Here is a 26,645-nt window from a genome sequence, read left to right as displayed (position 1 = left end):
AGACCTTGAGGTTTTGGGACTGAATCTATAAGCATCCAGAGGGTCTCAGGTTTATTTAACCAAGAGAGCTTATAGTAGAGGTCATACCACTGATAGTTACTCACTCTCCGGAGCGGGGTCCTTCTGAGAAGTCTAGGCTGAAGTAGACAATGCTGTAAGCAAAGGCAGCGAGGTGCCGTCGTCCCTTTTCTTCTCTCTAGTGCCCAGATTTTTAAACTTCAGGTTTTCCATGTGCCGAAACCCTCCCACTTTGTCTCAGCAGCCCACCAAGGGTGTCTCTCTCTCTCTCTCTCTCTCTCTCTCTCTCTCTCTCTCTCTCTCTCTCTCTCTCTCTCTCTCTCTCTCTCTCTCTCTCTCTCTCTCAGCAGCGAACCTCCCTCGAGTTCTTCTGCAGCGACTTCTTTGGGAGGACAAGGTTACCTGGTTTGGAAAAGCGTGAGGAAATGCTGTAGCGTGTGCTTACAGTGGGGCACACATTCCCAAAGCTTTTATTCAAAACTACAGCCCGTTCCACGGCCGCCAGGGAAGGGGTCCCCGCGACGGCTCCAGGCAACTCGGGTTTTTCCACCCACAGCCCCGGAGCCAGCACCCCTTACCTGGTGCGGCGCCGGTACGCTCTCCGGGATGGCGACCTTCCCGGCAGGCCGCTCAGGTGCGCGCAGACAAAGCGAACAAAGCCGGCGGCGCTCGGCTCGGCACTGCAGGTAGGGGCTCCACTCGCTGGGGTGCGCCCCGTCCGCCCCGCCCCGCCCCGTCCCGCCTGTTCGGAGGCGTGGGGCTCCCATCCGCAGAGCGCACAGCTGCTGTGCTGGCGGCGCAGGCTGGGGTCGGGCCAGGGGGCGCTGCGGCTCGCAGCTACGCGGGACACCTGGGTCTTGCCCTGCTGAGGCGGGGCTGGCTGCTCCGGAGCAGCCCGTGGGGCGGAGACGTAACCGCTGCTCTCTGGGAACCGCGCCCGCCTCGCCGTTCGCCCTACCCAGCGACCCGCAACCACAGCACCGTAAACACATCCGTACGACCATGGTCACAGCGCGCGCTGGCTACTCTGCAGGCTTTATCGATCCCACTCCTAAGGATATGTTGACTTTGGCATCGTTTCTATTTGCCATGGCTTCTGTCTTTTGCCAACCTGCCTGTTAGTTATTGCAGTTGGGTAATTATCAGATCGTTTGGCCAGCATTCTCCTTTTAACTTAGAAGGTGCCTGGTATTTAATTCAAGTGTCACAGAACAAAACGATGTGCCTTCTGGCAGGTACTCTGAGCACATAAACTCTCAATCATTTTCATACATCAAAATTATATAGTGTGTGCTCGTTGGAAAAATTAAAAAATAGAAAACAAGAGAAAGCAAATTTAAAAGTCACTGCTATTCAGCTGCAGGCCACTGGAAAAGACTGGCATTTCCTCTTACAAGAGTTGGTTCATTCTGCTGATACATGATTGTCCATATCCACATTGTTTTGTTTTTCAAGACAAGGTTTCTCTGTGTAGCCCTGGCTGTCCTGTACACTTTGTAGACCAGGTTGGCCTGGAATTCACAGAAATCTGCCTGCCTCTGCCTCCCAAGTGCTGGGATTAAAGGCTTGCTTAAAGTCTCAAGATCAACACTGCAATTAGATAACTTTGTAGGGCCACCCAATTACATCTGGAAACGAAGTAAATTCCTAGGCTACAATTTATATACAATTCAAGGATTACATTTTAAACAGCTGTGTTTGTATGAATGCAGGTGCCTCATGCGAAGTCATAGGACAATCTAGGGGGAGCTTTATCCCTCTACTATATGGGTTCTGAAGATTGAAATCACATTGGCATGCTTGAAAGTCTTTACCCACTAGGCCTCGACCGAAATCTTTATTTATTTATTTTTTTAACATATTATCAAACTGCCTTCCAGGAAGCTGGCCTATTTTCTGCACCCTTCCCTACAATTCCTGTAAATGTCAACCTGGCAGGTAAATACCAAATTTTGTATTTTTACACCTCCTTTTGGGGGTGGGGGAGAGTCGAGACAGGGTTTCTCTGTGTAACAGCTCTGGCTGTCCTGGAACTTGCTCTATAGACCAAACTAACTTCAAATTCACAGAGGTCCACCTGCCTCTGCCTCTCAAGTGGTGCCATTAAAGACACGAGCTACCACACCTGGCTTTACACCTCCTTTTTAACATTTGTTGCATTTCATTCTGTAGTTGTCAGTTGGTTTCCAACTCTTCCAGCCAGGCATCTTTCAGGGATGTTGCAAACTTCCTGGAGAGGGAGAAAGGTTTTTTTTTCTTCACTCAATCCATCCCTTCCATTAGCATTTACTGGAGCACACAAAGGTGAAAACAGCATCACTCCTGAGCAGTGCCAAGAACACCATGAGCAGTCACGGTGCGGATTTGCCCCAGTACACCACAGGCTGAGTGTGAAGGTGAGAGGTCTCTGCCTCTGTGCCAAAATTCTTTCAGAGAAATGCAAGCCACATGTGGACTTTTAGACGTTTTAGTGGCTATAGAAAGATGCACTCCATCTTAATATTAACCCCCAAGTCCCAAGATCTCAACACGTAATCAGTGCATACTGTACCGAGCCTACATGTGGCAAACAGCCTGTGCTGCTTCAGACACCGCTGACATCCTCCATCTCCCTGAACTTCTGTCTAGTCATGCTTATCATGGAAAAGCCCTATTTCAACTCTGGGGGTCCCCTCCCCCCCCTTTTTTTTACCTAATTGGGGTCACTTCACATTCCACCTCATGACTAAAACATCAACATAGGTTGGGAATACAGCACTTACCTGTGTGTGTTCTATCTACCACACCAACCACCCCCACACAATTCTAGCTGGCTCAGAAGCAACAGTTGCGGCAGACTTTTCACCAGAGTCTTGCCCACTCAGAGGCTTTCCGGACTAATTCCAGGGGTTCAGTGGAGGTGTCACTAGCCCAGGCACAGCTGCTTGACACAACAGTCCACCCTTCCTGAAGATTTGTGAGTTATTCTGCAGGACATTATCCAAAGTTCATGAGTTCTGCTCCAGGCTTTCTTGACCGTATCTTTTCGGCCCCAATGCTTAGTTATCTACACAGTAACTGCTCCTTTTTGTTTTTGTCTTTTTTGAGACAGGTTTTCTCTGTGTAGCACTGACTGTCCTGGAACTCACTCTGTAGACCAGGCTGGCCTCGAACTCACAGACCCACCTGCCTCTGGAGTGCTAGGATTAAAGGTGTGTGCCACCACTGCCCAGCTGCTCTTCTCATGTATGATTTCACAAATCGCCCTGTGGTGTTTCAGCTGAGCGCGCGCACACACACACACACACACACACACACGCGCACACACACACACACACACACACACACACACACACACACACACACACACTCTCACAGCTGTGAGTTCTAAGCAGAGATGAGAACTTCACCACTCTCCAGACGGGAGTGTAGTGGAATGACCATGGCTTTGGGGTAGCATCTCAGCGCTCCCCAACCATCCCTGCAGCCTGTTGGTTTTCTAACATGGAAACATGCTTCCCCTTTGATCTCCTGATGGCAGAGGGGTGTCATCATTCCTGACTCGGTAGCGCTCCATCCTAATTTTTCCCCTCCATGATGAAAGCACACTTGATGAAAAGGGAGAGGCAAACTCAGGCCCACCGAGCAGCCCATCTGGAGTGCTTTGGAGCAGTGAACGATGCCGTCTGGCCACGTCCCCCAGGACCCTCTGGGAGCCGGCACAGTGCACCTCAGAGGCTGCAGGTCAAGCCAGCGAGGTGGGGCTGAGAACAGGAACATGAACAAAGCTGTGGTGGGACTCTAGGGGCGGAAATGGCATCATCTCAAAGCCATCATCTCAAAGTGAGGTCACGCAGCTCAACTTCTTAAGGTGGGGAGAGGAGCTGTGCTGAATGCACAGGTGCCTTTGGGAAGGTGACTTTTAGCTCAATCAAGTAAAGTTCCTATGAAGACAAAGGTTTGAGTCTGCCAACACTGTCAGCACTCAACGGCCAGCTCTTCCACCACACTGGCACTACTTCTCGGCTGTGGCCATCTCTCCACATCACCTGGATCATCCACTCGCTTTCAGTTCTCACAAGTGTCTCAAGGACAGACAGCTGTACACCTTGGAGAGGGATACACCCGACTTGTAACAAGCTCCAGTGGCTCTCATGCCCTGGAAGGTTCTCACCAGAGGGGTGAGCACTGTTACAACACAAAGTTTTAACATTTTTGGCATCACCTGAAGGTCAGAGTTAAAAGCAAGTTCTGAGAAACTCAGGATGGGCAGCTACAGTCCTGCCTGGAGCCAGTTTTAGGATGTATGAGAGCCGTGGCTTCCCTGGAGAAGATGACTGGAAAGTCTATACACGATAACTTCAACCACGTGAAAAACTATGAGCTAACGCCTGCCTCTGTCCAGCTTGCCCAGCAGGGCATTGTACCTACTGCTGGTCCCACCTGCCCAAGTCAGGCAGGTATGCTGGTGATGAGCCCAGAAATACAGAGAGCAAGATGCTTCCAGTGGGCAGGCTCACAAGAACTTCAGTCCTGTCAGGAATTTGCTAGTAGACTCTAGATCAGTTGTTCTCAACCTTCCTAACGCTGTGACCCCTGTAATACAATTTCTCCTGTTGTGGTGACCCTCAACCATAAAATTATTTTTGTTGCTACTTTCTAACTATAATTTTGCTACTGCTATGAATCATAAATATGTTCTCTTAGGCAACCCCTGTGAAAGGGTCATTTAACCCCCTCAAAGGGGTCTTGACCCACAGGTTGAGAACTGCTGCTCTAGATGACTCTAGATAGGATTCATTGTATATAGAGAGCAAAATTTCAAGAGTATTAATCACTTCCACTCCCAATTTTGAGCCTTTGACAATTCTAAGCAGCGACAGAAAAAGAACCCTGAGAAAACAAAGTGCGTATGACTACCTCTCCTATATGAGGCAGTCCTTTAGTCCCCAAACAGGCCTCTTCCCTGGGGTCTAGACACTTGTCAGGCCTGTGTCCAGAAGGCCACCTGTTGATGGGGACATGGTCTCTGTTTTAGTGCCCTCAGCAACGTTTTCACATGAAGGAAAGTTCTAGTTGATGGAAGTGCTGACACACACTGCCAGTAAGTAAAGAAAAAAGGAAAAACAAGCAGCCCGCTCACACCAGCTCTTACCCGTCGGCTCTGAGCTGGCGATGTCGATGTCTTCTTAGGCTGCCACAGTCTGAGAGGAAACTGTGGACAATAGCAACAGAAACCATGGGGCTGTCAGGAAGGTGTTGACTCACCATTCTGCACATGGGTGAGTTTAGGAAAATCTCATTATGTGCTATGAGAAAATAAATGTGCTCTCAGATTTTGAATTTAAATTGATAATTGATTATTGAATTTGTGTCTCAGAAAATAGTAAATTATTTCTAGAGCATAAGTCCAAATGGCTACAAACTAGTCAGAAAACCGCAGAAGGGCATATGGAGGGCAGGAGCAGTGGGTGGAGCTCATGAGCACAATCCACAGCCAAGACAGGAGGGCGTATGTCCTGGGAACAAGCCGCAAGCCACAAAACGGGAGCACACAGCTCAGAAGCAAAGGAACAAACAGCATTTATTAGGGGAAGAGGCAGAGGATGACAGGAGTCTCACTGGCAAACGTCTGAAGGTGCAGACAACGCTGAAGCCCATCTACCCACCAACTAGACCTATCCGATGCCACCACCGACTGACTTTCTTCAACACTTGCACACAGCAGGAGATGCTCGAGCTGGGGCTGTAGCTCACAGGTAGAGCGCTTGCCTAGCACATGCGAGGCTCTAGCTTCCATCCTCAGTGGAGCGAACACACACAGACTTAGCAGAAGGCGCCTCACACCCTAGTCTCCCCGTAAACCGAGAAAGCATCAAACTGTGTGGCCCATGCTGGCCATGAACTTAAGGTCTTCTTGCCTCATCCCCTCAAGGCTGGGATTACAGGTATGCACCATCACGCCTGGCTATTCTATGAATCTCTCATGTGAGATTCATGTATTTTGTGGAAAGAACTGGGGGGGGGGGACCAACCCAACAGAACAAAGTGAAGCAAGTACAGGTGGAGAGAGCTGAGGTCACTAAGGGAGAGGAGGACACAGTTCAGTAAACAAAACAGAAGGCGGTTCTCTCTCGTCTAGCTTTTGCTGTTTCTTCCTCCCGAGTGCTCATTTCCCAGAGATGCTGCTTCTGAAAGAGAAGAATCTATCATCATTATGGTTTACGTAAAAAGCACTGTGGTTCACAAGTTTTAAGTACAAGCACACCAAGCACCTGAACTGCATTACGTAAATTTAGAGTACACCTGTCAGATAAAACACTAAACACTACAACAGTGTTTAACTTTTACAGATATTGGCATTAATCAGAGAAAACTATATTCCTTCACAAACATACAATGCAGCCATCGGAGCTCTTTCCAAATATAAAAAAAAATTATGTATTACTTATCTCTTTAAAAAACATATTAGCACTCCTATTTAGGAAATTTAAAATTGAGTAACACCTTTTTATGTAATTATAATAATTTGTAGACAGGGTCTTGTTAGACCAAGTTGCCCTAACACTCACAACCACCTTGCCTCAAGTCCCCATGGTTGGCATTATAGGCATACCTGACTCATAATCATTAAAAACAATAACAAAACAAGGTATTAGAGTCTCAGGTTTTTATTTTATTATTTTATGTATTTATGTATTTATTGTTAAGACAGGGTCTCTCTGTGTAGCTTTGGTGCCTGTCCTGGATCTTGCCCTGTATACCAAGCTGGCCTTGAACTCACAGAGATTCACCTGCCTCTGCCTCCCTGAGTGTTGGGATTAAAAGTGTGCGCCACCACTACCCAGCAGAGTCTCAAAATTTTAAACACATTTCTCTACTTGTAGGAGGATTAGGGTGAGAATAAATATTCAACTGTTTTTTCCATCAAAATGAGAACAAAACGTATGATCCCTGATGTTACCTCCTAACTCCATGCTCTGCAGATCTGGACTAACCCAGGAAGAGGCTGTAGCCCAGCACACACACCGCAGCCAGAGACGGCTCCTCACCTTAAGCTCCAAGACCCAGTTTGCAGTGTGTGTGCATGCACGTCACAACCTCTGCTTCCTCATCGAACATAAGACTGACTCTACTGTGTGTGTGTGGGGGGGGGTATACAAGTGTGTGCAGGTGTGTGTGGGGTGGGTCCGTGCACATTGTGCCCACAGGCATAGAGTTTAGTGGGTAGCCTCCCGTGTCATTCTCCAGGTGCTGGGGGATGTCTTTCTGTACGCTGTGAATATGTATTGCTCCCAGTGGTTAATAAATAAGCTGCTCTGGCCTATGGCAAGGCAGCTTAGAGGCAGGCAGGAAATCCAAGGAGAGAGACAGGAAAGAAAAAGGCGGGGTGAGAGAGACGCCAGCCTGCCACACAAGGAACAACATGTCAGCAGACCAGTAAGCCACGGAACACATGGCAAAAGACAGATTAATAGAAATGGGTTAATTTAAGATATAAGAGCTAGCTAGTGAGAGGCCTGCCATAGACCATACAGTTTGTAAATAATATTAACCCTCTGAGTAATTATTTTATAAGCATCTGTGGGACCACAGGGCTGGGCGGGACCAGAGGAACCTGACTACATCCAGGCTCTTGTCCACCTGTTTTCCTCTGAAGCCAGAGGCCCTCAGTGGCCTGGCACTGACCAAGTCGGTGAGGCTGGCGGCCATGGAGCAGCGGCCACCTCTGCCTCCCCAGTGCTGGGACTCTAACAGCACACACTGCCTGGCTTGTTCTCTGCACTTCTGCTTCCTGTAGGTGACCTGAGGACAGCATGTGTCATGTAAACAAGGTGCAGCCCAGTGTAAAGTGCTATGCTGTGTACTGGGGTGGGGTGTGGGGGTGGGGGGAGCGGGACAGGGGACTAGTGTATGCTTTAAATCAAGCTTTTAAGGTACTCGGCCCTCTCTCTAATTTCCTAGACACAATTAAAAATACTAGTTTTATCTGAAATTGTGTAAGAGCATTCTCAGTATCTTTCTAGAGAATGCTCACTGCACAGACCAACAGACAAAAGCACAAGTGAGTTCAGCGTGATTAAATGGATGTGTCTGGTGCTGGGCCAACTCCAGAAGCTCGTGTCACTCACTGCAGGTTCTTGTCTATCTGCTTAAAGTCACCACTAAAGTCGATTTTAAGTTCAAGCACACAAACCAGAAATCAAGTTTATGAAGACGTTAAATCGTGACAGTGAGAACTGATGCTTGTAGTGGGTAGCCATTCCAGCTTGGTTCTGGAAGTTCCAACCCCCATTGAGACTCTGGCAACTGTCACGCCTATGAGACGGGGTGAGGGGAGGCGCCTGGGGACCCGAAGCTGGATGGGCCAGCGCTCGCTCTGGGCGCTCGCTCGGTGCCGGAACGCTGACCGGTGCAGATTGACTGTGCAGAGCTCCGGAGAACACCGCTGGACTGCATTACACCTTCCCCAGACCCTGCAACCTACCCATTACTTAATTTGTGAGTTACGCCATTTAATAAATATCCTTTTAACTACGTGGAGTGGCCAAAATAATTTCTCCAATAACATGCTCTTGGCATCTGGCTTAGAGCTCAACTGTGCTTCCTCAAGAGGAAACACAGAGGACCCCAGAGAGCCACTGCGGTGGCTTCCAAGGGCTCCGCCAGCGCTGCTCTTAGGCCAACAGAAGGCCAGGGTAAGTAAGCAGTGCAGTTTCTTTTTGACCACAAGTTCCAGTTGGCTGCTGGCTATCGAGTCCTTCCTAGTGGCCCTGCTACGGCAGGATCCAGACAGTGGGAAGGGTGTGCGCAGGGGTCGGAAGGGTGCTGGAAAGGAGCCAGAGCACATTCCTTCCACAGTGCAGTGGCATGGTCTGCTCCACCGGGACACGGGCTGGAGAGGGCACCTGCTTCCCGTTCTTCTCCAGCCTTCCCCCAGGTAATGCTAATGCACTGCAGCGGAGTCCCAGGGAGGCCGGACACAGTCTGAGTCTAAGCTTCAACCCGTGCCTCTCTAGGTGCTGATAACATGAGCAACTTCAAAGTCAGACAGTAGGGAAAGGCTTCACACGTGGAGCCCGAGTCAGGTGCATTAGGAGCGTTGAGGAAAATCGTCAGAGCAAGAACACCGGAGCAAACTAGGTCAGGCACCCCAAAGAAGCACGGCCTCACAAGGTCCCAGCTCCATCCTGGCAGCATGGCTGCAGGCATTCTATGGGCAATCACGGAAGGGGCAGAACATGAAACTTACTTAGCTTTTCAGCAGATTTTTCATCTCTATAAATTTATTTTGGTTGGTTGGATTGTTTAAGAGGAAGAGAAGAATCTGTTCATGTTTTTCAATCTACAGATGAAAAGGAAACAGTTAATTGACTTTCTCACAATGTTAGGAGTGCGGCTCCAAGGGAGGGACTGTACCCACCTGTTTCTGTAACTCCATGCAGCAGCAGTCCGTGCTGCGTGTTGTTTCTAAAAGCAAACAAGCAAAGCCAGCCACTGGGTCACATCAACGAGGAAACAGCAGTCCCAGACCTCAGGCAGCCTGCACCTGTCTGTGTCTGTGACCGACGTCAACTCCACACAGGACCCTCCCATTCAGCTGTGTTCTGGACTCTAGAGACCAACACTCCCCTCTGAAGAGGGGGTCTTCTGTGGTATGGGACCCCTTTAGGGTGGGGGTGGATCTGCCAAATGCACATCTCATGGGGTGCCCGGAAGACTCAATCTCAAAAGCACAAGGAATTCTCCTGTTGATGAGGCTCAAGGGGAACTGGAAGGAAGTGAGGTGCAGTGTGTGACCACTCCAACGCTCCGGGTCCTGACTCCTGCAGCAACCCTGTCACTGACCTTAGGTCAGGCTGAACTGCCCAGGAGTGCAGAGCAGGGGGAGCGGGTGGAGGGGACTAAAGCCATGAGGAGTGAGACCATCAGGACAACTCAAGGCAACCACGTGGGCCATGCACGCACGGATCTGCATGTTGTTTACTGCATTTGAGAAGGTACCTAGAGGTGAGGCACATTTCCTTTTGGACGTGAGGTTTTCTGCCATGCTGCACATCAGCAGCTTCTCCGCTATGTTGACCACACCGTTCTCAGAACACTTTTCAACTGACACTGTGTGGACATTCTGGGAAACCCCCTTCACAGAAAGGACCACGCTCTGATTCAGCATGGTGTTCTTCAGCACTTCCATCACTAACTGCGGACAGCTTCCATTCAATTCCGTCAGCCCTGGGAAGAGTAAACGTTGTACTTAGAAGCCAAATCATCTTTCTTACAGATTGTTTTTATGTGTATGAATGCTTTGCCTGCACTCATGTGTACTGTGTGTGCCTGGTGCCCATGGCACTCAGAAGGTGTTGGCTCCCGGAACTGGAGTTACAAATGGTTGCCAGCCACTGTGTACATGCAGGAAATGGACTCGGGTGATATTAACCACTGACCCACCTCTTCAGCCCACAGGTGTCTTTTTCAAAGACCATATCTAGGTAAGTTATCGAATAGTAAGATAGCAAGCAGCGTGGCTGCCGGCTTCAGCTGGTGCTAAGCGTGCTGTAAGGCACCAAGCACACAGACAGACACAATCTTGCCTCCACGTTCACACACGGTATAGAAACCAAGCATGCTCCGAGCCGTCAGTGGTCACTGTCTGTGAGGAAAGCTGTGTGAAGGGCACAGTCACAGGACAGGGCCACCTTAAGCATTCTAATTTGCTCTACACAAGTTCCAACTCAACAGCAGAGCACAGGCTGCTTTAGGAGCACAGTGAAGAGGAGGCTAGAATGCTACTGTGAACACGCCTGGCCCCACAGGGAGCTGCGACAAGGTTTCAAAGCCTCTGGTGAGCTACAGACCCCCTGGGTTCACATCCTGTCACTTGCCTCTAGAGCTTCCCAATAGGGGGCAACACAACCCCAAACCTGGACACTCTGAAGTAAAGCCCCCCTCAAACAGAAGGACACACAGAATATGGTTTTCACTAGAATTAAAGAATAAAAGATACAAACTGTCTTTAAACACTGCTGCTGAGAAGTTACTTAGTGCCAGGCAAGCTTAAGATAATTTAGCTTGGGACCCCACTTGTAACACACATAACCCCCTCTCTTCAAGTACTGCACTTTGCAGCCTAGTTCTTTCACCTGTATGTACTGTGTACACATGTTCTCAGTAACCAACTCTTCCTTCTCTTGAGCCCCACAAAAGGAGGCCCGCACAATAGCCGGAGCCCTTGAGGGGTCTCACTCATGTGGGCCACTGTTATCTTGACAGTGCTTCCCTCCATAACCTGCACTTTGGCTTGCTCCAAATAAAGTTCCCTTGAGTGTTCTGCAAATCAGTGTGAGATCTGAATCCCCAGCCCAGACCCTGACCACCGGTAACAATCGATATAAACCATTTGATTCAGACTTAGAGTTATAAAATATAAAGATCAAAAGTTCCACAGACACAAATCTGGAAAGCAACACAACTGTGTACCTTCAAGTGAGCATCTAATGATCTGGAAGGGGAGTTCCAGGTGGCCGGGAAGGATGGGCTGAACTCTGGAGAGAGGCAGGGTTTCGATGTTTCCATAATCTGCGTAGAGTACTTTCACATCGGAGTCTGACATTTCCAGAACAATGGCCCGGTACCAGAGGTCATCACCTGAGAACACAGGGATCTTGGCCCAGCAGTCACAGTCCAGAGCCCTTCCCATCCCGTGAGGTGGCTCTATCTATGACACTTACAAGCTGACACCGAGGCATCTAAACTAGAGTCCAGATTTTTCCTATGTTCCTTCCAAATCCCTCTATGGAGACTCAGAAAGAACAAGGAACATGAGAAGACAATGCCATTCGCAGGGCTGGACAATATGTACAAATGCAAGAAGCTCACGGCCCAGGGAGCTCACGCAAAGCTGGCTGTGAGGAAGCCGAGCCATGTCACATGTGCCCTTCAGGCCCAGCCTCCAGGGCCCAGGCAGGTGAGGAGGGGGAATGAGGACAGGGCTAAAGAGCAGCTGTTCAAGACCTCTAGACAGACTTTTACATAGAGCACCTAATTTCCAATTCACCAAAGAGAACGGTTTAACTTCACAAAGTTCCTTCTCCAAAGGGACTACAGACTGGGGAGTGTGAGGCTGAGGAGAGGAGGAAGTTTACCAAAGACACAGTCCAATGTACATTCCATGCCACACAAGGGAGCACTTCCAGATGTGGAGCCTGATCAAGCCTGCACTTGAAGGCCACAAGTGGGTAAGTTCTGTTGTGTATAAACTTCCAAATAACTCTTGGGTACCCCATATTAGCCATGCGGAAAAATGGTTCAAGAAAGCCTCTCGTGTGACAGAGAAGGCCAACACCAACAGAACAGGACCTGGGGGAAGCAGAGGCACAGGAGGAAGGGTACAGTCACATCCGAAGGATGGCCCAGTGGTGAAGACGGGACATTCCATCCTCAAAAACACAAGCACACCCAAGAAAACAAAAGAGCTAGTGAAGCTAAAGTGTGACATCAAAACCTCGGTAGGGAAAGTGAGGGATAGAGAACTCCTGAAAACGAGAACAGAGATGGAGCAAACACATCCAGCAGAGTCCATGTCAAGCAGTGGAAGACTTGGAAGTTCCTCAACAGAACAGAAAAGCAAAGAATGAATAAAAAAGCATGAGTTCTGTTTGGGCATTTTCCCCCTGAAGCATTTCCAGACCCAGAGCCGACTCATGAGTGGGAAGAAAGCCACCCTGTGAACTCACAGTCCAATCTGCAAACCACAGGATCAAGAGAACAGGCAAGGTCCTGACCACAAAAGGTTATGTTCAGATTTTGGAGACCCCGTCTATCTTGTGATCAGAAATACCAATAGCTAATGCACACAAAATGTTCAGGGAAAATGGCTTTGTTGTTGGATATTTGTACACTGTGTGAAGATGTACTGCTGTGGTTGATGTAATAAAAAGGTGAACAGCCAATAGCTAGGCAGTAGGTGTAAGTGGGACTTCCGGCCAGAGAAAGAACTCCGGGAAGAAGAAACACAGAGTCCCTGCCAGACTCAAAGGAAGCAGGATGGGCAGTATGTCCAGAGATGAGGTAATGCCATGTGGCAGAATGTAATTAGTATACAATGGCGAAGAGCTATTTGAGAACAAGTCTAAGCCAAAGCCAAGCTTTCATAATCAGTAAGTTTCTGTGTCATTATTTGTAGGTTGGCAGTCCCGACTACATGGCTTATAACCCAAATTCTATATCCAGGCAAGTTATCAACACCAGGGCGGGCTCTTCCCAACTCAGGAATTTTACCTCACACGCAGCACCTTCCCTCGGCTTCTGAAGGACAGATAGAGCTGAGACTGGAGTAGATTAAAGATAGGCAAGGTCGAGTGAAGAAAGGAGGGGAGGAAGGAAGAAATCCAGCTAACACAGCCAAACAGGGCAGGAAGAGACAGAGGCTGTGTTCAAACCGTGCTCAACATGAGGGTGAAGGATAAACCCCAGGCTAGCCCAGGTTTGGAGGACAAGCAGTCTAGACTAAGATTATGGTAAGACTCAACGACATCCATGCAGCGGTCACTGAGGGGACTTAACACCAATGTGGAGGAGTGGGCAGTGAAAGCACACAAGAACAGCAACAGCAACAGCTGGAGCCACAGCACACTGCAGGGGAGGGGTCTCCAGTGCCTCTGAGGCCTCAAAGTCATGAAGCAGTCTGATACCCCAAGCCACACCTTAACTTCCACTGGGGTGAAGATGAGGGCAAGTTCAGATCCAGATGCCATACAACAGTCAAACAAGACAGAAGTGACGTCACTAAGATGGCAGAGGAGGTTCCCAGCATATGACCATCATTCCCATGCTCCATTAATAGTCTGCTGGCATCTATAGACAAAGGGGACTTTATTCGACCTCTGAGACCCAGGCAGAGAGTCCCATGAAAGATTCCCTTACCTTGGTCTTGGCTATGATTAGAAGCAACCAACCTAGTCTCCCTGGGTACTTGTTGTAGACCTGCTTGGCTACCATCCTGCCAACAGCCCCACCTGCCCAGGGAGCAGTGGGAACTATGCCCACCCACACCCCCATGGCACCTCTGTGCTCTGGCTCTAATTCCAGAAACAAATCCAAACATTCACAGCACATGTTATTTATATTAGCAATGCAATGTGTTTGCATTAAATGTTACACAAGCCTATCCCTTGAGGTAGTCTAATTCTCCTTCTGACCCATTCACATGCAAAGCTCCACACATATGGAAGATTGTGCATCAGTGACCCACCATAATACAGCATTGGTACTTGGAGCTGATTAACTGCGTATACCTATACCCTTACTTAATATACAAAACGGAAAAGCAGATGACCCCAACATATAATTTAAGTCACAATTTTGTCTTTAATTTGTCTAACCAAATGAAATATGTATTGAAGGTACAGAATCTATTTCATCTCACATAAAGGTTAACAACTAATATCTTCCTACAGTATTTCACTTATAGGAATGTTACTTGTGTATCTGGCACAGCATGCTTCTCCCGTCCGTGGTCTGTAGGATGGCTGGCCTTTCTGAGCATTACAGTGTTCTAACAATTCTGCCGTTAACACACACAGCTTTTCTTGATTTTCTGAAATACAAGCAATCTTCAGTGTGAGACAATTTCCAGTGTTAAACAGTAGAACAGTATTCTGTTAAACAGTTAAACAGTAACAGTATTCAAATAATCCCAAGCCTAGTCCGCCACTATTAAATATACACTGTTTTAAAAACAAATATACTCACTACTGGTCGCCTAATGCAGGAAGATTTGAACTGAGGGCTATGAGAGTATCTATTTCCTAATGAGGGTGATTCTACTAGTGTACTCACTTCTATGAAAATTTACTGACTCTATTTTATTATCTTCATTTTACATTTGTTTATAACGGGGATGCTATGGCACCTCTGTGGAGATGGGCTCAAGGGACAGCTTGGACTATGAGGACTGCCACCCAGAGGGGGCTCTCATCAGCTCTAAGTAGTCTTTCTGTTCAGAGACAAATGTTTCACAATAGAGCCCAGTCCTGAACGAAGTAGGTATAAGACTGGTTTTGCCATTTCTCTTCCTGTTTGATGGAAGCTTATAATCAAGTACTCTTTGAAATGTATGAGACCACCCTTGTAGCATTAGAGAGCCAGGGGGGCACTGTATACAGCGGGCAGTGTCTCCTCATGTCTACTTTGGGTATTTTTTTTTTTTTTTTTTTTTTTTTTTTTTTTTTTGGTTTTTCGAGACAGGGTTTCTCTGTGTAGCTTTGCGCCTTTCCTGGAGCTCACTTGGTAGCCCAGGCTGGCCTCGAACTCACAGAGATCCGCCTGGCTCTGCCTCCCGAGTGCTGGGATTAAAGGCGTGCGCCACCAACGCCCGGCCCTACTTTGGGTATTTTAACAATGAAAGAAATGAAGTTTGCTTCAAATTGTCAACCCAGGAATTGTGCTGCTAGCAATTATTGCTCTTAAACTTTTCCAAAACCACAAACTATCACCTTTGGTCTGTGTAAGTAAAAAGCAGGTGCTCAGGGCTGTTTGTGGCAATCTGTGGTTCGGATGACCTGGAGTAATACTTGGCATCACTTTATTTTTTTATAACATATTGAAAAGTATACAAACAGTCATAAAAGTGCTGCTTGACTTGAGTATTGAGAATTGAGAAATTTTAAGTCAATCTACCTAAAAGTAATCTATATAGAATAAAAGGCTGATGAAATCAGCATATGGATTAAGTCACAACTTTGCCTTCTCAATTTTTCTAATCAAATGAAATATGCATTGAAGATACCAAAATCTGTATCATCTCACATAAAAGATAACACACTAATATTTCCCTATATTTCACTTAGAAGAACTTTACTCATATATTTAGCACACCATGCTTCTCCAATCTGTGGTCTGTAGGACTATACAGATGCAGAATACAGACATGCAAATAATAATTTTCAATTAACAAAACTATAATTATTAATTGATTACTAAGTTTTTTAATATATTGGAAATAGTTTTGGTTGAAGCTCACTTTTATGACTCAAGGCTAGCTTAGTAAATATAATTCAATATAGATAATATATGTTTTAAATAAAGTTACACAGAAATTCAGGACATTTCTTTGTTCTAGGAGGCTATAGATTATACAAAACCCAGGCTGCTGAGTAAGTGGCTGAATACAGGGCATATCTTTTGTGTTGTTAAAACTAGGCTTCAGGGTTACAATTCTTTAGAAGCCTCTCTCCTCTTTACCTTCCTAGGGAATTCACCAAGGACTTGCTTTGGACAGCTCAAAAGCAGAGGGACAGGTCAGTGAGTATGGCTCCTCACCTGGCATTTCACTGGGGATGGCGTAAAACAAGTTAGGGTTTATGATTTCTAGTACATTTGCTGGTACAGTCTTGTTAAGTGGTAATTCTATTGTCTTCCACTGCTCTGAAGGGATGGCTGAAAACATACAAGGTACAGATCTTGCAATTAAACATATACAATTTATTCTTTCCCCCATTTATTCATTCAATAAAATTGTTCATCAAAAGCTGATTATCAACATCTCAGAGTTCCCAAGATGAGACATCTTTTTCACAAATGGATTTACTCAACTCTGAGAGTATGTGCACATTATAAAGTTATTCAAGAACAAGGATCTGAGTTAATACCTTCCTGCAGAATATTTCTAAAGTATAATTAATGCAATTCTTCTAATTATTCAAATTTTAAGTGATACCTTAAAATACCTTCTGTATGATGTTTATCTAACAACTATATTTAAAATGTTTGTTTAAAAAAAATCCTACTATTCTAGAGAGGTTTAACTAAGGCGAGAAGACCCACAGTGGAGGTGGTACCACCCAACTGACTGAACATGAAAGTACAGCAGCCAGTGAGCTGAGCACCAGCCTTCCTCTCTGCTTCCTGACTGCGGTCACAAAGTGGCCAACCACCTCATACTCCTGCTGGGATTCTTCCCCACCATGCTCAGATGGCACCTCCTCAAATCGAGAGCCTTTTTGTCAGGTGTACAGCTGCAGTGATAAAAAAAGTAAACAACAAACAGGAGAACTGAAGCCCTCGCCTGCTCCTGGGTCAGCAGTGAGTACTGTGAACTGACCGCTTATTCAAAGATCCTGCAGTTTCAATACATCCCTATCAAACTCCAAATGCATTCTTCATAGAACTAGAAAAAACAATCTAGTACATCTATGGACACACAAAGACTCCAAAATAGAGGGAGCACTGATTAAAGTATCTCAATCACCTCAATACCTGATGTTAAATCATACCACACAACCATGGCAATACACCAGCTCAGTTCTGGTACAAAACAGATGGCAGACCAATGGAAGAGGATCCCACACAAAACCACAGCACAGCCAACCAGTCTTTGACAAAGGTGCTAAAAACACACAGTGGAGAAAAGACAGAGGGGAAAGGTGGAGACCAGAGCAGAAAGAGCAAGCTAGAGATCCCTCATCCTGCATTAACTAAACTCAAGAGGGACAGATCTTGAGATCCCAAAGTCTGTAACAGCCAGGGAAAAACAGGACAGACCTTTACAGCCCTAGGCCAGGACTCAGGTGGCACAGTGGGTAATCCCAAGCTCTGACAAGTGCCACTGCACAGGATTCGTAGCTTTCTGCACAGAAAGGCCACCAACCAGCAGAATGCAACCACAGCCTCCAGTGTGTGTGTGTGTGTGTGTGTGTGTGTGTGTGTGTGTGTGTGTGTGTGTGTGTGTGTGTGTGTGTATGGGGGGGGCTTAACTCTTCATCTGACAGGGGTTAATATCTAGAAGCCATAAAAATTCCAAAAATTAAATGCTCAAATACCCAAATCATCCAATCAACATATAGCCAGTGACCTGAACAGATGGTTCTCAAAGAAGTTCACATGGTCAACAGCTGTATTTATAATTTCTAGTTAACTTTATTAAAAAACTAGAAATTAAACACGCATGCATGCACGCACATGCGCGCGCGCACACGCGCGCACACACACACACACACACACACACACACACACACACACACACACACACACACATAAATTAACCAGACCCAAAGTCTTTGCATCTCAGTGAATCTCTGTACTTCAGCATGGCTGATCTGAAGCTGTGGGTTACAAAAAAGTTCTAGGAAGTGTAAAGCCAACTTTTGCCAGTTGCAACTATCATGGAGTTTTCATTTTTGATGGTAGCACATAAAAATATATACTATAGTAAAAGTGTAAAATTCAACATGAGACTTTTTTTAAATGACCAAGATCCTTAGTAGTCGAGGGAATGCAAATTCACACTGTTTTAAGGAGACATCTTGACTAGTCAGAAAACCACCACCTCCACCACCTTCACCACCTCCACCACACCTCCTCCTCCACTTCCACCACCTCCTCCTCCTCCACCACCACCCTCCTCCTCCTCCACCACCACCACCACCACCACCAGGTTGTGAATTTAGGTGGGGGAGCAGGAGGTGTCGGAGAGAGGGAGGGGAGAGGCAGAAATGATGTAAATATAGTACTCATGTATGAAATTTTCAAAAAATAAAAATTAATTAAAAAACCAAATTTAAAATTATTTCAAGATCTTCAAGAAAACAAAGAACAAATACTGGTGACATGGGGAAAGGAACACTTATTCACAGCCACCGTGGAAATCCCATGGAGGTGCTTCAAAAGCTAACAGATTTCCCACACGCTGCTACACCTCAGCACAGCACACTGGGTGCTACCCAGGGACACAGTTGGCACAGCACAAGATGCCTGGAACACTGTCAGACCAACCCAGGTACTCAGGACAGACATGGACCCAGCCTAGATGGCCACTAACAGTTGGATGACACATAAAATTTGGTACATACACAATGGGATTTTATTTAGTTAGCTATAGAGAAAAGTGAAATTATATCGTATGCATGTGGATGTATATATGTGCAACACAAACAGGGGCTCTGAGTGAGGAGGAACAGGTCTAGAGGGGAGAACAACAGAAGGGTCTAGGAAAAGAGTATCACCACCACACTTTGTCTCTCAGGCAGGGTCTAGACCCCCCCCACACACACACACACGGAAAAGAGTATCACCACCACACTTTGTCTCTCAGGCAGAGTCTAGACCCCTGCCCCCCCCCCAACCACACACACACGAAAAAGAGTATCACCACCACACTTGGTCTCTCAGGCAGGGTCTAGACCCCCCCCCCCCCCACACACACACGGAAAAGAGTATCACCACCACACTTTGTCTCTCAGGCAGAGTCTAGACCCCTGCCCCCCCCCCAACCACACACACACGAAAAAGAGTATCACCACCACACTTTGTCTCTCAGGCAGGGTCTAGACCCCCGCGCCCCCCCCCCCCACGAAAAAGCAGAAGAGAGGTATGGTGGCGCACACCTTTAATCCCAGCACTTAGGAAGCAAAGGCAGTAGGATCTCTGTGAGTTCAAGGTCAGCCTGGTCTACATAGTGAATTCTGGGACAGCCTGGACTAGTGAAAGTCTGTCTAGAGCTCATAACTGTCTGTAACTCGTTCCAGGGCTTCTGACTGTCACACAGACATACATGCAGGCAAAATACCAATGAACATAAAAACAAATTATATATTGAGGAACTAACTGTGGAGGAGAGACACCAGTGGAGAGTGAGGAGAGATGGGAGACTGCAGGAGTGGGCAAGTAAGAACAAGGTACAATGTGACGTATGAAAACCTCAGTGACACCTCCTGCTGCATGCTATAACTAAAACATTACAGAGCAGAGCAAACATTAACACAAATTTAAATCCAGACAGTTTCAAGGTCTCACCTTGCACCACCTGGGTGTCCATCTGGTTATGTTCATTAGCAAGTCTGCAAATCGAAGAGTCCTTCTGTGGTGAACCACACTTTGAAACCAAATGTTCTGTGATGAGAACATCACTAATTATTTTGGGGTAGGGAGTGGAAAGGTCAGTGAGTTCAACTCCCACCCCCTTCTCGGTGATTTCCACAACTCTGGCTTGGAGTTTGAGCCCCACAACACATGCTTGAAATCTTGCTGTAGCTTCTTTTGTCCAATGCTTGTTTTTGGGCTGTACATCTGGGAATTAAGAACAAGAACATTAAAGAAAATCCTATGAATGTGGTGAGCTTAGGACAGCAGGCGAGACTAAGTTCTTACATTCAATCAGAATGTAAGATTCTCAAAATTTATGCAGATGTGGTTAAAGGAAATTACATCTTTCAAACCCAAGTCACAGATACTACAGCTAACACAGAGTTAGGATGCTAAGGTCAACTCTCCCCAGCGAGATCTGGAGCTGCCATTACTCTCTTAGATGACAGCACAATATTGTGACCAACGAGAAGCTACCAACTGGTGACGGAACCTCTGCAGAGTCTCCAATGGCTTGTTCCCTTTTATTTTGAGACAGGGCCTCTCGACCTTGCCCAGGCTCATCTTGAACTCTTGGGTCCAGGTAGTCCTCTCACTTATCCCCTCATCAGCTGAGCCTGGAGGTCAGTGACAGTGCCACTGGCTTTTCATTCTCATCCTTTTTCCTTAGGCATGATTTCCAGCCATGAATGTGCATCTCAAATTACTCACAGCACTTGTTAAAACACAGATTTGAGGGCTCACTCCAGAGTTTCTCATTTAAGTCTGCACTGGGGACTATATCAGAATTTTAAAACAAGTTCCCTTGTTTGATGCTGCTGGTCTGGGGGCTACATTTTAAAAGATACAATGGCATGGAACACGAGATCTATATGATGGCTCCACATGTAAAAGTGCTTGCCACGCAAGCCTGAGCATTTGAAGTTGATTCTCCATTCTCAAAATGGAAGGAGTGAACGGAATTGCAAAAGTCGTCCTCTTATCTCCACATGTATACCCATGGCACGTAACTGCCTGCACGAGCACATCATACGTATATGCATATACACATATTCTTAACAACAGCAACCTACAGCATACCCACTGCACAGGATTAACAGATCGTGTGATGTTAAGTGTCTCCTCACGGCAGAACAGTCAGTAAGACAGACGGACAAAACAAAGACCTAAAAACATCTGTGCTTTCCAACATAGCCACAAGAGTCAGGCATCACCATCCACAGAAATAGCCAGTGGTGGCGTACACCTATAATCCCAGCACTCATGAGGCAGAGGCAGGCGGCTCTCTATGAGTTCAAGGCCAGCCTGGTCTACAGAGCCTGAGTTCTAGGACAACCAGGGCTACACGAAGAAACTCTGTCTCCAAAAACAAACAAATGACAGTAACCAAAACCTTCCAGAGAAACCGGGGTTTCAGAGCTCGAGTCCTGTGCTTATAAATCCTGGGCTGCAGCAAGTCTCCCAAGTGCTGAGCAGCTGACTGCGGCGGGCTCTGGGCCAGGCTGCCCCATGACTGGCGACTGTCAACGGAAAACACAGCTGCAAACACACACACACACTCCCTTCAATGTCTGCATGCACGGTGACACACGCTTGTCATTCCAGCAGTGGGGAGGCAAGGCGAGAAGACTCACTAGTGCCAGGTTCGACTACACAGAGACCGTGTCACAACAAAACAGACAACAAAACGCACTCAAGAGGAAGCATTCCTATGACAATTATTACAGGCGTATTGCCGAGCCTTGCTAGAGTCTTTACAGTTTTTCTCTGTTCTTTGGGACTATATTTCTCAGATAGGAAACAGATGGGCAGTTTAAATAATTTGCCTTGCCTTCTCAGCAGAGCTGGGTCCAGAGTCCCTCTCTGCACTGTGAGGCTGCCATGTCCCTCACACTTTTTCCTTCACGCGCTCCACAGGTACTCGTCTTCCTGTCACAGGTGTCTACACCGCATCTTAACACAGCAGCAGGGGGACAGCCAACACCTCGTCACAACTTCAGTCCCAAACGTTGTCCCAGTGCTAATGCACAGTCACCATCCTGACATGGGTCATGTGACCACCCACCCTCTACTGTTGGCTCTGTAAGTGATGGGCCTAGGATGAGTCTCCTTGCAGCTAGACCAGGTTGCTTTAGACTAAATTATTAGAAGTAAGTGCCAGAATGTCTGAGTAGCTGAGGTTCTCAGAGTCCTACAAAGCCCTTCAAGACAGTCCTCAGTTTTCACTCCCAGAACTAGGGAAATGTTTCTCCACATCAAACTGAGTATTTTGGCCAAAACACTAAGTTTCTACATTTTGTAGTGTGAGGTGGGATTTTCTAGCTCACTTGGAAGGCCAGCGTGGCCTTAGTAACTGAGGGCTACACACGGTTGGTTTGCCAAGGAGTCGACACCCACCTACGAGCCAGCACTGCATCCCTTGAAACGGAAGGAGTAAGAACGCTGGCGAGATGGCCCGGAGCTGGTCTGTGGTGACTTCCTCAATGTTGCCATAGTCCACGAAGCGCACTCTGACATTGCCACTCGGCAGGATCTCCTTGACCAGAGCCCGGTACCAGTTGCCGTCACCTGCAAGAGCACAGTCTCTGATGTCCTCTTAGAAAGCGTGCTGTGTGACACAGCTGGTAAGTCTGTTTGCTTCTATAGATTATAACTTTAGTTTTTCTTCAAAAATTCCTAGACCGAGAATTCCCAAGATTCATTTTTAGAGTATCTGCCAATCCTTTTTACAGCCCTGAGACCTGACATCTGACAAAAAACCAAAGACTTCATCCATACTCTATCCAGTAAACACCAAGTGGGAAATGATCCTGACGTTCTTACTGCTCAGGAGTCGGATGCTTTGGCCATCATTTGGTAAAACAACAAATGGTAAAAGCCTTGTGGTAAACTGCTTTTTACACCTGACCACTCGAGTGTGGAAGGATGCAGTGCTAAGGCAAGACTTCCTCACTGAGGACTCCTTACAGTAAGGCATCTTAAGAACCCTTTAAGTGTGATGATGGAAACGTGTGCTTAGACACAGGAAGGAAACATGCACCAGCACAAGGTCCAAATGCTAGGAACCAAAAGGTCTGCAGTCACTGACACCAACTCTCAAACTTACCTGCAAAAAATGCACAGCAAGGCCGTCCTACCTCTGCCTTGAAGCCATTCGGCAGCTTCTGTGTACAATAGTCGGCTAAGGATTTATTCAAATCATCAAGCTTCTTTAAAGCTGAAAACACAATACACAGAATGTATACTGTTAAACAGAGATTTGTCTTTAATGTCAGAGAACATTTTCATCATGAAAATCTCAAGTACATCCCAAAACTGGTAACTACAACAAATGTTGTTCCTTTCACAAAAATTCTAAGCCAATATAACAATATTCAGTTAAATTCTTAATAAACTGGAAACCAATGACTTCTTGGGCACAATGGCACAAGCTCAGAGGCACCATAGTGTGCCATTCTACAAGCTTTGCGCATAGAGAGGAGACCTTACACAAACCCATAAAGTTAATATTGTCCTGAAAATGTAAACATAATAACTAAATGCACAGCACAGTTAGTGGGCATCTAGAGGCCTGATGGAATTCTGTAGGGAAATACGCAGTGCACTACACTGAGAGAAAAGTCAGAGCCTCTCAAATGTAGCACCACAGAAAACCACAAGCAGCTGACAATCACCAACTGGGGAGCAGAGGCAAGGCGAGAATCAGGCAGGAGAGTGAGCCACTGAGGAGAAACAATGAAGACACAGAGAATTGCATCTAAAGGAAAGGGACCCAAGCAGCTACAGAAACCCGAGACAAGCAAATGCCTCTGAATTATAGCAAAGGCTATCACAGAAGTAGACATTCTAGTCAGGGAGCATCTTCCACTTTCAAGTGAGCAAGGATGCGCTGTGAAGATGGATGGAGCAGCATTCAGGGCACTGGAGTCTCCTGGCTACCTTCCTGAAGGACACAGGGCTCTCAAAAAGCACACGCGTCCACTAACCTATCCCTGTGATTGTAATTTATTCCAAGAATATGCTTTCAGGGATGGAGAGATGGCTCAGTGGTTAAGAGTGCCAACTGTGCTCCCAGAGGACCCAAGTTTAGTTCACAGCACCCACATTGTAGCTCATAACGACCTGTAACTCCAGTTCCCTCTTATGGTCCACACTGGCACTGCACGCATGTGGTATACACACGTATGCAGGCAAACATCCACAGACATTTTAAAAAGAGCAGTCTCAAGTAAAATCAGAATATAAGGACTGTAACCTCTATCAACACCTGTAAACGAGGATAAGACCACACAAATGGAAACAATGTAGCTATGTAAAATAATAGAGCCAAGACAGCATTATCCTGGACCTTATCTTAGGACAGGAAAAGGTCACCTGCTGGAAACCTGACACAACCAGTGCTGCTCTCCCAGATTCACCACAGACGCTCGGTGAGGGACACACAGAACTCTCCACACCATCTATGCAAATACCAAGTCTGTAACCTAACAACCTATTAACAAAGAAATATGAGACTGGGCGGTGGTGGCACACACCTTTAATCCCAGTACTCAGGAGGCAGAGCTAGGCAGATCTCTGTGAGTTCAAGGCCAACCCGGTCTACAGAGTGAGATCCAGGACAGGCACCAAAACCACACGGAAAAACCCTGTCTCAAAAAACAAAACAAAACAAACAAAAAGAAATATGTGAACTGGTATCTAAGATACTGAGAAAGATAAAGAGTACAGTTATGTGCATAGAAGGAACACACATCTGCATACATATCAGGCTGCTTCTGCAAAAGAACTGCAGCCCATGAGAAGACAGATGGGATGTTGTTTCCCACTATACACTCTGTTACTCCTGAATTTTGTACTATATACTTGGAAGTCCACCTATGCAAACAAATAAAAAGGAAATTTAAAGTTTTGACTCTTAATTCTACTTATTCTTATTTTATATGTAAGAGTGTTTTGCCTGTGTGTACGTATACCATGTGACTGCCTGGTGCCAAAATGGAGCTCAGGAGAGGGCGTCAGATTCCCTGCAAATGGAGTCTCAGATGGTTGTCAACTGCTATATGGCTGCTAAGAACTGAACCTGGGTCCTCTGCAGAAGCAGTCGGTGTCTTAACCATAAAGCCATCTCTCTAATACCCAGGGTTTTGTTCTATATGAAATAGTAGCCCCCCTCCCAAGTGATTCTAAATGAAGAAATTATGTATCTCAAAACTTGAGTTCGACAAAGACTTAGATATCAAGTCTAATGTATTATTTTGGCAGAAAAAAAAAACCAGTGAGTTTTAGAAAAGTAAACTCCATGATGCTCATTCATCAGAACAGCTCAAATGAAACAGAAAATATAACGTATGAGGATGTGGGGTGAATAGAAACCTCCAAGTGACAACTGTCAGAATTATGGGAAACTGATTCAAGATGAAAAGATGGCTAGCACTAATGACGCCACAGAAATGCATGATGACGCCACAGAAATGCATGATGACTCCACAGAAATGCATTGATGACTCCACAGAAATGCATTGATGACTCCACAGAAATGCACTGATGACTCCACAGAAATGCACTGATGACTCCACAGAAATGCACTGATGACTCCACAGAAATGCATGATGACTCCACAGAAATGCATGATGACTCCACAGAAATGCATGATGACTCCACAGAAATGCATTGATGACTCCACAAAAATGCATTGATGACTCCACAGAAATGCACTGATGACTCCACAGAAATGCATGATGACTCCACAGAAATGCATGATGACTCCACAAAAATGCATGATGACTCAACAGAAATGCATGATGACTCAAAAGAAACGCACTGATGAGCAGAGGTAAGTGTTCACATTACCATCATTTCAAAGGTGGCCACGTGCCACAAAACAGAATTAGAGACTGCTGTACACTCATACAATGGAATATTATTCAACAACAAAACAACACGTGAAGAAATAGTAACCAAGGCAAAGGTGAAAATACATATTACATTGGCTTTGTTTCATGTTGAGGTTCACAAACCAGGAAAAATCAATCTATGCAGGACCCCACTTCCCTCTGAAGGAGGAAGAATGTATAAGGAAAAGAAAAGGAGTGCAGGAAACTTCTGGGATATCGAGTAACATTGTCTTTGTTGATGAGCCATCTACCAGGCTGACCTGTGACCTTTACACTGCGCTCCTGTTATAGCATTTGGTCTCCATGAATGTAACAGTCGATGGGATTAACAAATACATTTAATTTCCAACAATGATGTCAGGAGACATGCTATGAAATCTAAAATGGTTTAAGCACACAGAGTAGGGGCCATAAGAAAGAATAAAAGCAAACTAAGTGCAATCAAGTTTTTTGTGGAAATTCCTGCTTGCCTGCATAGAGTGCTTTTATCATGCAATAATACACTCTTCACAAGTTACCTACTAATGCACTATAGAAAAAATAAATGAGAAGAGCCAACTTACCATCATCTTTAAGAAAGTGGCAATAGAACTCCCCAGGACTGTACATCATGCAGACCATCACATCCACTGTTTCATCAACGCTGAACTCAACCCATGTCCACTCCAACGGCTCAACTCTTTCTTCTATGGCCAAGGGAACTGTGAAAACTGAACATTTTGCAAAAGGAGGAGACATAGTTGAGATAGGGGAGCGGTCACTGGCAGAGCTGTGGAGGAATCTGGAAAAGCTGATCTTTTGGTGAATTTATAGGAAAGTGAATCCCAAAATTCAGGATTTCAATTAACCTTGTCACTTGAGTGAACATCACACATTTCTGATGAATCAAACTTT

General features: G+C 46.2%; 2 protein-coding genes across 22 annotated transcripts in view; both read right to left on the bottom strand.

Annotated features, from left to right (window-relative positions):
* The window catches only part of Vwa2 (von Willebrand factor A domain containing 2), a 44,946-nt gene extending 44,062 nt beyond the window's left edge, over positions 1–884 (bottom strand). The window contains exon 1 of one of the 2 annotated variants that reach the window (XM_006978476.4): positions 597–884. The gene's annotated coding sequence lies outside the window, so the exon portion shown is untranslated. The remainder of the gene's footprint in view (positions 1–596) is intronic. The other variant, XM_076563373.1, reaches the window with a different exon arrangement.
* Positions 885–5,556: 4,672 nt separating this feature from the next.
* The window catches only part of Tdrd1 (tudor domain containing 1), a 43,779-nt gene continuing 22,690 nt past the window's right edge, over positions 5,557–26,645 (bottom strand). For 15 of the 20 annotated variants that reach the window (XM_042265758.2, XM_042265734.2, XM_076563363.1 and 12 more), the window contains 11 exons: positions 26,315–26,461; positions 22,964–23,074; positions 22,255–22,425; positions 19,789–20,061; positions 16,318–16,434; positions 14,477–14,593; positions 11,476–11,643; positions 10,003–10,230; positions 9,422–9,468; positions 9,251–9,343; positions 5,557–6,188 (listed from right to left, as the gene is read on the bottom strand). In XM_042265758.2, coding sequence (XP_042121692.1) covers positions 9,251–9,343; positions 9,422–9,468; positions 10,003–10,230; positions 11,476–11,643; positions 14,477–14,593; positions 16,318–16,434; positions 19,789–20,061; positions 22,255–22,425; positions 22,964–23,074; positions 26,315–26,461 — 1,472 coding nt within the window. In that variant the 3' untranslated portion in view covers positions 5,557–6,188. The remainder of the gene's footprint in view (positions 6,189–9,250; positions 9,344–9,421; positions 9,469–10,002; positions 10,231–11,475; positions 11,644–14,476; positions 14,594–16,317; positions 16,435–19,788; positions 20,062–22,254; positions 22,426–22,963; positions 23,075–26,314; positions 26,462–26,645) is intronic. The other 5 variants (XM_076563356.1, XM_015997154.3, XM_015997156.3 and 2 more) reach the window with 2 other exon arrangements.

This window comes from Peromyscus maniculatus, chromosome 1 (genome assembly GCF_049852395.1).
Source record: "Peromyscus maniculatus bairdii isolate BWxNUB_F1_BW_parent chromosome 1, HU_Pman_BW_mat_3.1, whole genome shotgun sequence".
Classification (NCBI taxonomy): Eukaryota; Metazoa; Chordata; class Mammalia; order Rodentia; family Cricetidae; genus Peromyscus; species Peromyscus maniculatus.
This window is presented reverse-complemented; position numbering and strand designations above follow the sequence as displayed.